At 43.0% G+C, this 18,003-nt stretch overlaps 1 protein-coding gene across 5 annotated transcripts in view; it reads right to left on the reverse strand.

The window, feature by feature from the left end:
• Nucleotides 1–18,003, reverse strand: part of LOC116938703 (band 4.1-like protein 5) — a 45,051-nt gene extending 27,048 nt beyond the window's left edge. For 4 of the 5 annotated variants that reach the window (XM_076056827.1, XM_076056820.1, XM_032946195.2 and 1 more), the window contains exons 1-7: nt 17,673–18,003; nt 7,767–7,871; nt 3,377–3,419; nt 3,023–3,101; nt 2,664–2,708; nt 2,494–2,546; nt 165–285 (exon numbers count right to left, since the gene is read on the reverse strand). In XM_076056827.1, coding sequence (XP_075912942.1) covers nt 165–285; nt 2,494–2,546; nt 2,664–2,708; nt 3,023–3,101; nt 3,377–3,419; nt 7,767–7,871; nt 17,673–17,849 — 623 coding nt within the window. In that variant the 5' untranslated portion in view covers nt 17,850–18,003. Of the gene's footprint in view, nt 1–164; nt 286–2,493; nt 2,547–2,663; nt 2,709–3,022; nt 3,102–3,376; nt 3,420–7,766; nt 7,872–8,709; nt 8,952–17,672 lie in introns of those variants that run through there. The other variant, XM_076056836.1, reaches the window with a different exon arrangement.

An 18,003-nucleotide genomic window follows, 5' to 3' on the forward strand; every position in this document is an offset into this window, starting at 1 on the left:
TCTTTTCCCCAGAGATACTGATGTCTGAATGTAGGTAGAGAAAGAGAAGGCTCAATTCCTCTGAATAAAACCCATCCTCGCATTGTGGTGGCAATACGGAAGTGGAAACGATGACCCAGGTTGCCACACTACGTATAAATTCACTTGCCCTGGGTCTGACTTACCTGCAACTTTTCCACGTATCAAAGACAGCCATCTCCATGTCCTCGGTCTGGCCTGGCACGAAGCGGAACTCTGACACTAGAGCTGCCGTATGTTCCTCGGGGTCACAGTCGCCAATCTCAGCTGGTCCACACATGCATGCGCCCACCAACACCAAACAGACGGTGATGCAATCGCAGCTCAAGCTGCATTATTGTCACCACTTCAGGTGGAACACAGTGCGCGCAATGCTGTTTGATGGAATTACATTGCATCGGAGGCCACACTTCATGATCACTAAATCGTACACAATAATTTCACAAGAACATTTCTATTCACATTTTAATTCCCTCTATAATGTACACAAATGTGCACAGTCACAGACGCACATCTAAATTAATTTCTTGCAGAAGAAATTTGATAATCTTGACTTAATGCTTCCGTGACTGCAGGAATTCATATTCTAAATGTAATCATTATTCCGAAAAGAAACATTTAAGAAAATATTCGTATCATCGGCACCAGCTGCCCATTTTAATAACCCAACAGAACGTGAACTCGCATGTTAAATCCCTGTGGCACAAAACACGGATTTATATTTCTTCTTCTTCTTTATCATGAATTATTCCATCAAAGTGTATTCTACAATGCCTGCAACAGTGAATGCTGTAAAGCAGCCCCAAGGAAGAAACCGCTGCTTTCAAAAATAAGTTGTGAGAAAGGAAAGGAAGAACAAATAATAAAATGGGGGGGGGGGGCGAGGGTTTTTGTGACTTGTCGACAGAGCTGTGCCACACTGATGAGTCACAGAGGAAGAAGTGCGGCGTTCTAGGCACAGTCTGGGCAACGCGTTGCCTTCGTTTGTCTGCGTGGAAAATACTCCAGGCAATGCAGTAGGTGATGGACTTCAGAAATGCTGAATATTCTTTTCAGTCATATTTTCCAATGACAATGGCAGAGGTATAACGAGGCGTATGCAGAGCAGAATTTCACATATTATCCTCTTACAGAACCTGACCAGGGCAGGATATAAACTAACAGAGAGGGGAGGGGAGTCTCTCCACTCTGAAATCTCCATGATGAACACAGTCCCACGTTGACATTATCCTTTGTTATTCAATTAACACATTTGTATTGAAATGCTCTGATTTTTGTTTAATTCAATAAATTAAATAGAAATGTGTTATTACCATCCTGGTGGTTTGAAAAGAAAACATCTTCAAAATATTAAAGTTAATATATTGCACAAAAACCTCGACGACCAAATCACCTGGAATACGTGTGAACTCATCAGGTCACGGAAGCAGAGTTTGAGCCTGGATATTGTCCTTGGATTGGTGACGACCATGAACAAACAAAGCTTTTGCGGCTATGTGGTGGCAATGCAATAACATCCATTGTTACACTGCATTTCCATGCTTCCATATCTATGTTCCCCATATCCACTATCTCACACTGACCATTGTGAAGTATGGCCAATAACCACTCATGACCTGGATGGCATGGGCAGGCCCTCAACCAGAAGTGGATTGACAAAAGCACGGTACATGCTACAAACGTGAACCATTAACACATTGCATAAAACGTGCATGCATAGTCTCATTATAACGCTGTAAGCGATATTCTTTAAACAACTAAATTAAATCACCAATAAACACATACGCAAGTCTGAAAGGGCAGTGTGAAGAATGCAGAGACAAAAGCGAAGGGAGTGCAACTGCCACAGTTGTGTTCCTCCTCAGGGACCAGAGGACAAAAGAACACACGTAGAGAAAGGGACACCAATTCATTCCTCGCACAATGACCCAGAACCCAAACTGTGTTTTGAGAATGCATGGCAAAGAAACGGCCACAGCTTTGGCTTTGACCTATTCATGTAAAATTGTAATTATAGCCCACATCGTTTCATTAATCAATTGAGTCATGTTTGCTGGAGAGAAAATGCGACATTTAATTATAATTAGTGCTTTTCCATTCCTCCAACAGATTCCCCAAAAATTTAAGAAAATGTGACCAATATTATTGAGCTGCAGAGATGTTTTAAATTCGTAAGAACATGTAACTGCTTCACACCAAAAATAAAAGAAAACAACGTTAACAATTATCAATAGCTCTCCGATGTGTCTTCAGGTTGTACTGAGCGTCTGAGGTTCACTCCACGTACTGGGCACTTATTCATTTTCTTCAGTTCCTGAATAAGCTCCCTTCACGTGGAGCAACACGTTGGACAACTTGCCCAATAACGCACAGCACAACCGAAAAAAAAAATCGGAGAGCTATACAGCGCAATCGTGAAAACCTTACGCAGTAGTACCAATGAATCAACATTAATTGAACTGATGCAACGCTCACCCTGGAGAGAAATGCCAGCGAGCTGCACGGCGATGTCGAAGGGGCACTCTAACCTGGCCGGGGGACAGAACGGGAACACCAGGTGAGTCACCTGACATCAGATCCAGCATGGGGGGAACCCTCAGCTCTGCATGACAATGCAGCTGTGCTCGTCTGCAAGGAATACATACTTGCCACTGAGAATGTCCTGTTTCAGCTGCAGGACAAACAGATATCTGGAAGATAAAGTAAAAAAGCCAAGTGAAATTCAAGCCAGCCGTTCTATTTTCCTTGTAATTCGCACCTCCGATCAGCACGATTGGCTATGTATGGTGCGAAAGAAGTTCATATATATACATTTTACAGAATAAAACATTTTCTCTAAGCTGTGTAATATTTTCCATGACTGTTTTTTTTGTTGTATAAGAACATTTCCTTAATGTTTTCATTGTTTCGTAACCACAACTGTTCCACCTTTCACTTCCACTTAAGTCATCCCCTCCCCCACATCCTCCCACCCTAACACTTCATTCCTCCCTGCCCCAGTCACCTGGTGAGTTCCTCCCGCAGGTTGTTTGGCTCTGATGAGTAAAACTTGACACGCAGATGGAAGCAGTAGGGAGGGCCGACTGCCACCAGAGGCACAATGACAGAGGCGTTTTAGTGAATGCAACATCACTTCGAGCCCGACTATGTACAGCTAAGAAAATCAATCAACATACTGAAGCCATAACAAGGCAGCATTGATAACTAAACTCTCCATCAACATTACTAAATAATCTCATCATCGGATAAAAAAAATGTAAAAAAAGAAACAGATTAACAAGATATGCCGCTCAAGCGTAAACTGTTAAGTTAACAATGCAAGAGAGACAGTGATTTACATCCAAATCCACAAACTTACTTTTCACTTGTTTCTTTATACTCTTTGTGTTATCCAGCCAATGCTGTGGGCAAGAGAGACACGTGGTGAATGTGAATATTTCCAGTGAACTGTTGCGGTGTAATGACGTGAACACTGGTTAGGAGTTAGAACTATGATGGATGAAGTGCTCAAGGCAAAGTGTGTGGTCAATGAGTTCAGTGTTGAGAACTCTTTCAATTGTATGCCACTTCAGCTGTATCATTCTATCCGTTTAAGTATGTTAACCTCTCATATGGACTCACTTGTTCCACCCGTATTATTGTTGGAATGTGGTGGGCAGCACGGGGCTATGCAGTGGGCAGCAGAGGGCATTCCTGCAAAATGCATTCTTTTACTCAACTTGTAGGCTACCATATTTCTGCACCTCACCATCACCAACCAACACTGACCAGCTCCATGAAGTATGGTCAACTCAACTGCCCACAACAACTCCGACGTAACCATTTGCGAGATACAGTATGTGACGGATGGACACTTGTGAATTATATATTGGGATAAGGATGGAGCTGCAAACTTCTGTACACGTTTTGGTAAAGGATGCACTCATTAGATATGTTAAAATAGAAACCAATGTGTGTAAAAATGCTAAAAGCGTTTGTTACTAATTCAGCATTTAATCAAGTTCACAAGCACCATGTTCTGTATATCTTACCGTATTTGATATTTATGGAGTGCCTTCACTCAAGGCGCTTGACATAGTAAAATAAATTATGACAAAATATAATGATTTAGATGACAGGGGTGCGCAAGGATTGAGAAATGAGTGACCGCAATTGAGGTCAGGAAATAGTTGGGAAGGGACGGGAACGAGTGGAGGGGCGAAGGGCCAGATGAGAAAAATAATGGGCGATAGAGAAGAGGTGATCTTTAAGAAAGGAACGGAAGGATGTTAAGGAGGGGGACTGCTATCTGTACAGGAGAAGTTTATTCCAGTGGAAGGTTGCAAGGAGGGAGAAGGACCGAAAATGGGATTGGGTACATAGATAAGGAGGGCAAGAGAGACAAAGATAGGGGATGAAGAGGATTAGAGGGGACATAGGAGATGAGAGAGGCAAAATAAGTTGGGGCAAGGCCATGCAGAGATTTAAAAACTAGTGTCAGGTATTTTAAAAGACAACGGTCGCAAATGGGAAGCCAGTCAAGTCGTAGAAGAGAGGTACAAATTTGAAAATTTAACGGGAAATTTAAAATAACTGTACAGAAGCTTTTTTTTATTTGTTGGAGGGAAGTGAGGGCAGAGGCAGGGAGACCAAGAAAAAGATAATTGCAGTAGTCCAGGTGGGTAAAGATCAGAGCATGAACTAAGAGTTTGGTGCCAGAAAGTGAAATGAGAGGGCATATTTTCCTAATAAATGAAAGTGGCAGCTGCGAGTAGGTGGAAAAATTGTAGGAAAAGTCAAAGGTGACACCAAGGTTGAGGGCACATGAAACAGGAGAAAGAAATGAGGGAAGGAGATGGTGGGAATGGGTAGAGTAGAGTGCGAGGCCGGAAAAAAATGTATTGACGTTTTCTAAGGATTGATAGAGAAAAAGTGAGACACCATCCAATAATGGATAGCAGCCAGGCAGGAGGCGATACGAGAGGAAAGGTCAGGGGTAAAAGCAGGGGAAGAGTTGGGTGTCGTCGGCAGTGATTGTATGCTGCCAAGGTCATGGCAAATTGAAAAAGACAATCACCTGCAAGAACAGCAAGTGATACAACCTTTAAAATGAATGTATTTTTAACCAAACTACTTATTTTGGTGAAATCTAATTTAATTTGCTTTCCATTATTAAATTTTGATTTAAAGCTTTCGTGACTGCAGGGATTCATATTCTTGGTTCTTTCGGTAAAGTCACGTAGAAGAGAAATAACATTTTTTATTATTTTGTTTCCCTTCCATTATTAAGTTAAGTTTTCCAAAAGCACTCGAACCTGCTAGTTTGTCTATTTATTTAAGTATTTCTTTCCAATGAGTAAAAAGAACACACTTAATATTTTTTTTAATTAGTGCGCCTTACTGCTATGAAATAATGAATCAAAAACGTGGACATTAACAAAGCTAATGCAACAAAAGCTGGAAAAGTGTGCAAATAAGCATTGAGAGATTAACGAGCTTCACTTATACCACCCAGTGAATGTGGCCAACAATTGCAACATTAAGCCTGAGCAATTGCTTTTGCGGAATTGCTACCGATGATCAGAATAAAACAAATGCATGAAACTAAATTCTCTGCGAACTAGGCACTGAGTGTTTAAACAAATGCTGCTGGTTAATGTTGATCTTGAAGATCGATAGGTCGACAAACGGAACAATGTAACGTTTATGCGATAATACAAAACAAATGGAATGGTGTTCATGTCTGTGGTCAGTCCTGAATCAGTGATGGCACCGCTATATCACAAGGTTAAAAGGTCATTTTGTGAGTTACATTTGAACACGGACTTTTCAGGTAATAACAAGTGTAATATGTGTAAAGTTACGTCTATAAAAAAAACATGTCAGCTTGTCTTTATTTTAACACACACACACGTGAAATAGTTGTTTTAGTCTGGAGCGCACCAGGAATTGTTACACGCCTCACACATGTAAAACATTTCACACTGACCTCGAGAATTGCTACAGTAAATCCTGCTGGCAGCTACACACGAGATCTGCTGTCAGGGCTCTGAAGTGAAGGAAGGCATGCATGCGAGACTCTCTCTACCTACTTATCCGGGAAACCACACACTGAGTCGTGGGACTCTTTTTCAGGAGCAGCTTGCATTGGGCTTTTATTTTTTAAAGACATTTTCAGCCAATTACTGAGTGTTGAAAGAAGTGGGAGTAAACCGGAGCACCCAGATGCTTGCGACAGGTCAAAACTCGATCCCCCGTACAGATGGAATCAGATGACAATTAGTCCTCTTGCTGTACTGACTTCTCCTGGCAGACCAGGGTATGACACCTCGACACCAACGGGAAGGCAGTTTCACAACATTTGTGCGAACCACCAACTGTTGCCTCTACACCACCACCTGTGATCATTTTATTCTGGCATGGAAGCCTCAGCGGCTGCAACCCAACTAACTTATGAATAATAGAGTTTAATAAATAAAAATACATGTAAAACAATACATTTGCAGTGCCCATTGCTGCATGAGCACATTTGGTTATAAATGCTTCCAGATCAGTTACAGAGCAAGGTCGCGATTAAACCAAACGTGCGTTATAATGTAGCCTCGTGTGTCCTTTGCATGTTTACATGATACAAACGTTGCGTGTGCTGGGAACAGATTGTAGACTTCAACTGCATATTGATCCAAATGTGCCCTATGCACTGTACACATTCCAAGCATTCCTGCAAGCTTTCAAACCTCTGCTCTGTTTCCCTTCGCGCTTCGCGCTCCCTCTCTCCTGTCCACATCCGACACTCCCACGCGCAACGCCTTTCATATCTTTGCCTTTCTTTCTGGGCAGTCCAACCCGTCCGTTACTCCCACTCGTAACCCTTTTGAGCACTCGCCCGCATTGGAACACTCACCCACGGACTGTCCAAATTCATTAGAGCAGCCTGAAACTCTGGGCTTACACATACTTTAGTAAACATTTGGCAAATGCTTTAATAAAGTGGTATCATTATTGTTGGCGTTTAAGGTATATCAAAGTGTGGATTTTTTTTCGTAAAATAAAAAAATGCTTTTTTACGAAACTTTTTCTTCAAAAAATAATATGGATTCTGAAAAGCACTTAGATTGGCCAACAGAATTGGAAAAATAGCAATTAATTTCAACCACTTACCTTCACTAATTAAAAACACCAGGAGGCATACTTGACTGCACCGGAAGCTTGTAAGACCAAGCAGGGGGTGATTGAACAAGGGTGTATTTGATTGTATTTACCAGGGGCATGTATACTGTACACTACATTTTATTTGTACGACGTAAAGCACTTGAAATTCAAATCTTACGTGAAAAAGAGAGACAAATACCCCTCTACCACTGGCACACCGAGTTGCGCCAGTGGTAGGGTTCACACAGCACGCGGTGGTTGTTCCACTGGCCATCTGCCTAGCCGGGCAGGAACCAAACCGTGATACGCTGGCCTCACTCGAAGACATCTGCATCTGGCTTGGGATCAAGCAGGGCTGGGGTGTAGTTCACGACGTGTTCATCGCATGTGACATAAGTCGGCACAACACTGTCAGGACATATGCTATGAACTGTAAGGAAATCGCGACTTGGCTCCTCCCGCACCGGGCTGGATTGGCACGGCCCTGGAGTGGCTTCTTGGTTGTGCAGTTGGAAAGAAATGCAGGTCTCAATGGGCTCTCACTTGGTACTAAATAAAGTTAGTGAATGCAGGATGTGAAAGGAAGGAGCTTGTCTAATCTGTCCCAGGTCACTCACCGGCACTTGTGCTGAGTCCATGAACTGCAGGCCAAAGTAGTCGGTCTCTTCCACATCCAGGTGGTACATGATCTGGTCGAACAACTCTTGACCCTTTGCCTTTTTCTGAACATAATGTTGCGCACACACACACACATAATCAATGCATTATCTCTATAAATGATTATCAAGAGTTTTGATATTCATCATTATCAACCATGACCTGACAGCCAAAGGAGGGAACACGCTTGAGGACATTCACCATGGTAGAAATGAAACGACCAGCTCGAGCTAGATGGAGTGTTGCATCAGGGGATTATATGGGGTGGCAATTACCTGCAGAGTCCTTCATCAGAATTGTCAGACAGTGATGAATTAGTATGCCATGCGCTAATAAAGTCAAAGTGTCTCCATGCACAATGGATAAAAGAGCAAGCTTCTTTAATGGTGCTGAGCCTCCCTTGTGAAGACCAATATGCCTGTAGGGGCGGGCAATATACACTGGCATAGTGTAATGTGCTAAAAACTAGATGTGGAACGATGCATTGAATGCTCAAATCAATATCCATTCCTTAGTTCATGATACATGCACTGAATCACGTGCTAAAATAAGAAGTTAAGTTTTTCCATGAGGATGATACTTGAAAACAAACCTTCCAGCAGTGAGTCGACTAAGGCCTCTAAACAATCTAGTTATCATTCTAATACAGTGTAAAACATAAACACTACATACATATACTCTCTAAGAGTCGCTAAAAATTCGATGCTAAAAATAAAAGCATTTTAACATTTAACATTTTACACATTTACTACCTGTATTGTGGAATTTGTTCCGTCCTTACAATTTCGTTACCATAATAATTCCACGCTACAGCATAATTACTCTGCATCAGAGGATCATTTCAATACCATAATAATGACAGGAAACATACACTTGTGCCGCAATACGAGATTTGGAAATTACCTGCGTTGAAATATGGATTATAATCATGGACATTGACAAAGAAGATGGAACTAAATCTGAAAGGTACTGAAAGGATACAAAGTGATCTATTTAGAGTCACGCTGAGAGAGAGAACAAAAGAGAAACGCAGGGATTAGACGAACATGCGCAAGTTAGAGACGTCATGTTGACTGTTCGCAAAAAGCAAATGAGCTTGGGCAGAAGACGTCGCGAGCAGAGGAATGGCCAGTGGTTGAGACTGATGTAGGAAGTGAAATTAAATCAGCGCATATACAGGAGCTGGATAGAATGCACTAATAGATGGCAAGAGATTGGGGGGCGGGACCTTCATCCAGCAGTGGATTGATGACGGCTGCAACTGACGATAATGAATTACCGTACAACATTACCATCATTTTTTTATCTGACCTAATTCTATTTGCATTATTGAACACTATAATGCACTCCTGAGAAAGGTTGACTGCTTTAATTTTGCAGCCGGTTTGCAAGGTATGATTACACGGTTTTAACACACGACACGTAGCGAAGAAAACTTCACACGTTCAAGTGCTTTCTGAGAACACACATTCATGTTTCTACTTACGATATACACAATTATGCATACTGATTGGGAGTGCAAAAGGAACTTTTGTATCCGTATTATCCTTCAACGGCACACTTACTAAAGGCAAGGGTCCTGCAATGCTTGGTAAGCATCCTAAGCATCCTAAAGAGTGCAGGATGATGTTTTACTTATTACGTCAGGCACTTGTCTGTCAGCTGCCCTCCTACTAATAACAATGGCCTTCATTAACCCAGGAAAGTCTGACGGAATGTGAAGACAATTTTATTTTATCAGGGCCCTGCATTGGGATGTTTGGCCAACTTACGAAAGAGCGTGAAGAAAAATCCATGCACGTGTGAGCAGAAAACATTCAAAGCCCCGCACAGATATATTTAATAATATATAATGGTACACTGCCATCATCTTAACACGTAGGCTTTCGCGACCAATATTATTCATAATAATGGTTTTTGGGTTAGATCGCGTTATTTATAAATGTGTCGTAACCCTCCACCACCCGACACGGCCAATCAGCAAAAAAAAGTGTCTCGTTGACAAAAGACCAATAGTTCACTACTTTAGCCCACCGGTGTGTTGAAGAGTGAATCCATCATCTGTCCACCTCACAACCCAACCAGGCTCAACTCTGCATACCTTCCAAGTTTGGCACATATACGTTAACAACCAATTTCTAATCAGTTTACGTACAGTATATATATTCAACCCCCATGAAATAACACGCGCATAAACTTACGCTCGTAACTTCCATTCGACTAAAACATATCCATACACAAAGGACAATTACTAATGAAAGAGGAGCATTATGCACATAACCCGACTGTTACGCAAATGCACTCAATTGTTAACAATGGTGGGGGGGGGGGGGGTTATTTATTACACGTCTTGTGTGTGCACAATGAGGCCAGGGCCTCCAGGCACGACGACCAGCGCTTGCGAGCACACAACATCTGGAGCAAGAGGTTGAGGAATAGAGTCGTTGTTAATGAATGAGCCAGCACGCGTCCCTTCACGTGGACAATTACTTCACTCTCGACGGTACACAACTGCAGAAAGTTGCAGCGAGCATCAAGGTGGCAAAACGACGACGTGGCCAAAAGCAAGTTCACGTTAATGCTTGCTGAAATGTTTCATACTGTAATGCTTAGCGTTACACAAGGTTGTCCACGCGACTTGCGTCTCAAAATTGCTCGGGAACCACAGACGAGACGGAAATCAGCCAGGCAATGAGCCGGACGCACAACAATTGGCCAAGTTCTGCGAGCCACTACATGCGAAGATATTTCCAGCAAATGAATGAGTTGTTTACACGCCATGCGTGAAATAAAGGCGATGCCACTTTAGTCGTAACCGAAAAATGCAAGTGGTCATAATGTATGTATGTGTGTGAAATGTATATGTTTAACTTCTTTCACGCCGTAACGTAGCCAACCGTGCTAATCTAAGGGTGCTGGAAATGGCATCGTAGCCACTCTTTGTGTAAGTCGGTGATGAGAGCTCAAACTCCCACTCAAGCATTTCTAACCATCGCGATGCATCAATTGCAGTAACATCGATTCCGAAGCTCTCACAATGCACCCCTCTAATCACCTCTGTAACAATCAATGTTTTTCCCCATTTTGATTAATATGTTACTTTTTTTGTGCAGTATTGAGTTCACGTGACCTCCGTAGCCACGGGTGGTCGATACGTTCACCGCTATGCAAATACGTGTTTTGAAGAATCATAAACGGGTGTTATTGAATGGTCACTGTATGTGAATTCACGACAGCCACGAATTTACGTATAAGCATGGATCGAGTTTTTGAAAAGCACCAACTCCCCTTCAAAAGGTTGGAATAAGGACGCCCTGCAACCTGCTTAAGCCGGTCATTCCTGTTCAATCCAACAGTGTTCAGCGGTGCGTGCATTGAACAATAAACAATTACGTCAGGAATTCGGGCCAAAGGCTACTTGGGTTTTGAGGTCTCACAAAGGGCTGCTTTATTTCCAACTTGGTTGGTTGGTGCACTGGTCCACAACATCCTAATAAACAAGCATTCACAGCAAATGGCCTCATTGTGTGTGTGGCACCACTTCATTGACACCCACATGTTGAGAACACATTAAAAGACCTAGATGCCCTCAGCCAACGCCTTTATCGTTGACAATCAAAACCCAATTACGATGGGCAACACAGTCATCATGCCTGCCAACTGAACAGTCATTTCCAATGGTTCAACCCATATGCTTCCAAGGGCCTGGATTACTCGCTTTGGCCATGGCCTCATTCAACAGCTGAACCTTAAATTCTTAGCTCTTTCGGTAAAGTCACGTTGAAGGGAAACAATAAAGTAATAAAATATATATACAATTAAAATTCTCACGACGTTTCGACCATAACACAAACGTATGAGAAAACCGACACACCTGATGACGACCGTTTGTGTTATGGTCGAAACGTCGTGATAATTTTTATTGTTTTATGTATATTTTATTATTTTATTGTTTCCCTTCAACGTGACTTTACCGAAAGAGCTAAGAATATGAATTACTGCAGTCACGAAAGCTTTAAATCTAAATTTAGCTGAACCTTAAGTTGACAGCTTTGGAGGCCTTCCAGGTAAACAACAACATAAATGCAAAGCATTGCTCAGTGGCTTAATAAAAACCGCTGCTATAATGAATTGCCATTTTATATACATTTATCTACAATACACAATAACAAAAAGGTGTATTATTTTTTGCATAACCCAGCAAATGAACCATGAATATTACTGTAAACGTTCCAGATCTGTCACGTTTGCCAAACGGTATGAATTCCTTCATTACAGCTTCATTCGCACAAAACTTGCCTGAACTAGCCAGAAGATTAGAATTGCACAACAAAGCACATTGCAGAGTTCTCTGATTCCCTGATAGGTAACTACAGCTGGATCAACCAGAATGCTCACATTGCTTTGTAGAATATAAACATGTATGGTTAAGAATGGGTGCTAATCAAAGTGTGTTGTTATATCCAGTGACTCATTGAAGACATGCAGAATGTGTTGACTCTTAATTAGTTCCCGGTGTCTAAATACTGAAATAAATGTACTTAAATATCCTTCTGAGGTAAAATGAAATGCAAAATACTGTATAAGTATAAATACAGCATTGCAAAATTATGGATATTTCGTTTTATGTTTGTACATATGTACAGTGTGTATAGGAATGAATATATGAATGCTTTGATAATATGTAAAGCACGTATATCCAATTTTCCGACGAAATATCACTAGGAAGGTGCCCGATCTCGTCAGATGTCAAATTATGGAAAGTACTTGGATGAGTGAACACCACGTACATATAAAATATGTGTCATAGGCTGCTTCGGGCTAAGTTGTGGGCAGTACAGAAAAAAAACACATGCTTGTGCTGCACTATTCTCATGCATCTATGCTCCCCACTTTGGCCAGCTTACACTGACCAGCCTGGTGAAGAAAGGTCAAACAAGCGCCACAACGATGAGGCCCTCATCCAGCAGTGGATTGACATTCACATGTACTGCATCAACAACAGGTGTAGTCATAGACAAATACTGCTGGACAGAAAACGCACACGCTAAGGGGATGGGCCTGTGGATCGGACTCCACTGTGCGCGCCACGAGGTGTCGTTGGGTTGAGGCATACATCTCGACACACTGAGAAAAGATCCTCCACAGGCAAATCCTATTAAGGACGAGATCGAGAATGCACACCCGTCTCGACTCGCTGATCCATCGAGGATATGCATTGTAAAAGCAACAGCCCACATGCCCTTTGGAGATGTTAAGCTAATATTCACATAAAACCACAAATTGAGGATGGCTCACAACTGAGCTCAGTCGGGCTTGAAGGGACATCACCCGTTCAGTCATTAAAAAACGTGAAAAAAGGAATCCTTTATGGAATGTTTTGTTTTATTTAACAGTGCTGATTTCCGTAAATGCACAATTAACCTTTGTTTAATTTGTGTGTAGAGTTTTGGCAGGAAGGGCACGGTGGAGGTTGTGGTACAGCCACCACTTGCCATGGAGATCTAGTATTCGGGAAGTAATCCCATTACTTGGGAATATATTCATTTATCATGCCACACACGTGCGCATAATTTCTAATATATCTTGGCACTCTGCTTTGCAACTGCGTAAAACCAACATTCGTGACATTTCAAGTTAATGTTCTTTTTTACTTAGTGCATTAGATGCCTCGTGGTCAAATCATGCACCTGGTAAAGTTTTATTTCAGTGCCTCTGGGTCTTATGCTATCCAATCTTTGTTCTCCATTATTTTCTTGTTACTCACCTTTGATAATGCCATTCCCATTTCTTTACAGCAGACGTTAGTTATATTTGTACGATGCTTGTGTGCGTTTGGGTATTTACAGAATATGAAGTACCCACAGTTTGTGTGCACGCGTTAATCAGTAGCATCACACAGCCTGTGTGCTCAATAGGCACGAAAAATAAACAGTACGCTACCAATCAAATGTCAGCTGTAACAAAGTAAAATCAATTAAATCCATAGATTATTTAGTTCACCATTTAAGCGGCACAACAAATCAATGATAACCGTATCAGTTGTGAGGGGCTGTTGTGGGAGGTATGGGGGTGGGGAGGTGAGGGGCCAGGATGGGAAAAGAGGGATGATGGATAAGAGGACAGGACGAGAACATTTTGACGAATTCCTCGTGGAATTACCTGAAACAATGAGTTCAAGATCTAAGGTTAACCCATATCGACAGCCATCATGCATGTGCAGTGTGATCCTACAATTCACAAGGGGCACATTCTAAAGGATAAAAAACGCATTAAACGTTTAGCAAAAAAAAATCACTATTGTAAAGGTAGTGTGGTGACTTATCGTGCATGTAGTTTCATCATATATATAAGTAGTAGTTGATAATATTTAAATTTATAGCACGTAAATAAAAGGTTAAGGCACAGCCCTGCAATTACTTGCTCATGCCACTGCCGACAGAAGAGCCTCCAATAGAGAAAGTTATAGAGAGTATTTTTGGCCTACTCTTCCACACCGGCTAGAGGTCTTGGAAGGGGTGGTAGAACCCACACCTTGTCCGACCACACGCAACCTGCTGATGGACTCTGGTGTAACCATTTGTCATGCAGAGGCGGGGTTAATTTGAGTCAACTATTAAATAAATGTCCAAGGCTTGTGTGTACAATTATTTATAATAATTCCATTAACCAGTAAACGAATTGGAATATCTATAACACTTGTCTGCAATGATGAAATGCCTGTTCGTAACCCATTGTCGTACACTTTGGAATCGTTAATCTCACGAGGTTTAAAAGGCTGAAACAACACAGACAAGGAACTTTAAAACTAGTTGTGGCCTGATGCAGTGTTTTGTTGCAGTAAACCCCCTACAAAAACGTTACAGTGCTGTACTGTACCGCCAGTTAAGCCTGCTCTCTTGCAGAGATAAAGAGATCAGGAGCGGTCACAGAGACCGTGGCTGACGAGAACCTGCTTAAGATATGGCTCGAGGGGTAACCAGGGGCGGCTCCTCTTTGGTACGGAGTTAGCGGAGAGAAGAGATTGCGCCTAGAAGGAGTGGGATAATGGACAAAAAGTGATCAAGTGCAGGGCTAACAGAGCAGCAGAGAATTGGATGGCGATGTCACCTCACCACACAGACATGCCGGAAATTGTTGCAGCATGACTTTAATGAGCATGCCTTCCATGATGCTTTCAATAATAAAATAAAATTAATTCTTTTAAATATAATATATAAGTGAAATAACTTTATTGTACTATTTAAAATAACGTGTACTTTTTAAAATGATTAGACATGAGCATTGGGTCAAACTGACACTGCTGGGATAACTCTGAACAAGTGATGTTTTCCGACGAGGTTTACTGAGAAGTCTAGTTCTCTTTTGCTCGAGCTCAGACCTACTACACTGCACCGCATTTCAATACTGTAGCCGTATTAGAAGTGTCTCCAACAAATGAAACGATTGACAGACAGCAGCTCAACGCAGCCACATGCAAAATGAACACGGACACAGTCTCTGCATACCAGAGTTGGGAAAATATGCAGTTGGGAAGACGTTATTCACTGGTATATGAATGGGCCCTATAAATCTGTCACCTGTCTGATACTGATAGGCTGCCAGAGTGAGGAAATACAGCCAAGGCTCAAAGTGGGGTATGGGGTCACTGAGAAAGGCAAAGGTGGTCGATGTGATACAAGTTAGAGACGTGGTTAACATGCGAGCAGAACATATATCTTCTTTGGTTCTTTCGGTAAAGTCACGTAGAATGAGAATAAAATAATAAATTGATAAAATAAAATAACACAATAATATTCTCACGACGTTTCGGCCACAACACAAGCGGCCTTCATCAGCGATACTTTACAGGAAACCACACCAGAAGCCGTTATATATATGGCTCACGAACCTCAATATTTAAATGTAGCTTTTAATACACATAATCCTGCCATACGACAGCATTAAATTATCGGCAGGGCGTAAATTACAATGAGTCACTGGCTACATTCCATCTGTGGCCTCTTTTAATAACGAGGTTTGAAATAACGCCACTGCCGTGAGCAAAATTTACCAAAGTTACTTCTTGACCAGAAGACATTCCTGTCTCAGGGCATCATATCATAATTCCATCACATCATGATTTGTTACATCTTGGGCTGTAAAACGTAATCTTTGTATAGTATACCGTATGAAGGCATATATGTACCCCCCTTTATAGCCATATAAGAGCCAAGTATTTATAGACATTGTGCTGCCTTTGTCTCTCTCCTGATGTTCACAATACTCCACCAGGTATTCCTGTAGGCCGTGTCCACATAAGAGGCCCCGATCAAGGTAAACTTTTCAAAGGCCTCTTGCTCAACGCAGGCTAGAAAGCAACTCTCCACCACTCTCGGAATATACTACAAAGCATTAACAACCATACATGCAATAACCCACACACTGCCACATGCCGCAGTGATTCACATGGTATACACATACGAGGTGCACCTTGTATCGCATTCGGTACAGGTGATTGTGCAGGTTTGGTTCTAGAATTCATTGCAGGATCTCGATGTGAACGTGAGGGTTTGGATTTTTGTGCCAGTATCGTACCCTCATGTGGTTGGGGATATGGTAAGGTGACCATGTGGATGTTACGTTTTTTTTATTATTACCCCCGTACTAGGTTCCTTTGCAGGGTTATGGTGTTAATGTTTCAGCTCAGGTCCCAGTGTGTGAACTTAGGGTTCGTGTTCCGGTACAGGTGTCTATGGTTTGGGTCCGGTTCTGGATGCCCATTGATGGCTAAGGTGTCAATAACATTCAAATGAGCCCTCGATACGAGATTACACTGTATATTTAGACGTCACCTAAAAAAAACACCGTTGAGAAAAGCACCTCGCCGAGTCAAAACACCCGGTATGGAATGTGGTAAAAGGTGAAAAGTTAAAGGCGCAGCCCTGCAATGTCTTGTTCGCACCACTGCTCGTGAAAGGGCCTCCACTAGAGGGAGCTCTGGAGATCCTCTTTAGAGCGTACTTGGCCTACTCTTCCACGCTGGACAGATGTCCTTCCCGGGCACCTCCGGTTGGCGACGTACGGTGCGAAAGAAGGCAACATACATACACGTGGGCGTACCCACTCTTTACCCTACCGCCCGCGACCTGCTCGTCGACTGAACCGTGGCGTATCAATTTATACTTCTGAGTGGAGAGTCTGGAGGTGGAGGACGAATTAAGAAATGTGCTCATTGGTTCAGTTGCCGCCACGGGAGGTCGCACGAGCGACCTCTAGACGGGTGGGGGAATGGATGAAGGGAGGGAGGGAGCGAGCTTTGACAAGAGGTGAGGCTCTCTAGATGAGGGGTCGTCAGCATGCGGCTCTTCGGCTTCCACTCGCAGCTCTATGGCTGCCCCCTACCCTCCCTCCTTCGGGCAGCAGTTTTTTTCATTACTTAAATCTTAAACGTAATTTAACGTAAAGATAATTGAATAAATATGGCAGGCAGTGGGTCACTCTGAAATGTCTTAGTGACCACAGAATGTACAATCTAACTGTATTGTTAAAGAATAACTAAAGGGGGGGGGGGGGGGAGGACTAATTAGACGCAGTTTATGCCATCATCTATTTTGTTCACTTAAAAATGCGTTTCTCGTCCGCTGTACGCGTGCTGTGTTTGCGCACAGACAGCTCTGCGTGTGATGCGGCTCTCTCAAACTATTTTGGTCAAAAAACAAACACAACACCCCGCACCCCACCCCCCCAAAAAAAATATCTCCTCTTCTTCTTCTTTGAAAGACCTCCCTGCCAACACCCCCCCCCCCATCCATCATCCATCCCGGTTACCCTCTCCATCTACCACCCACCCGTCCGCGACATCGCCGCCGCCGCCCTTCACTCACGCTCAGGTCCACGCTGACGTCGCCGCCGTCGAGAAGCGCCACGCGGCAGGTGAGCGTGGCGCGGCCGGCTCCCGCCGCGGCGGGGATGTGCACCTGCGCGCGTTGCGAGTCGCGCTCCACCACGGGCTGCGAGCGACGCGAACGCCGCCCGAACGTGCGGCGCAGGAACTTGAGCATCGCGGCGTCGGCAGCGGATGGACGGACGGACGGGGGTGGTGGTGGTGGAGGAGGAGGACACGCGCACGCACGCACGCAGGCGCAAGTCTCCGCGTCTTCCTATTCTTCTGCTCTCACAAACACCACCCCCCCCCCACTCTTTATTTTACTCAGC

This window comes from Petromyzon marinus, chromosome 4, assembly GCF_048934315.1.
Source record: "Petromyzon marinus isolate PM22_M1 ecotype Great Lakes invasive population chromosome 4, UKy_Petmar_22M1.pri1.0, whole genome shotgun sequence".
NCBI classification, from domain to species: domain Eukaryota; kingdom Metazoa; phylum Chordata; class Hyperoartia; order Petromyzontiformes; family Petromyzontidae; genus Petromyzon; species Petromyzon marinus.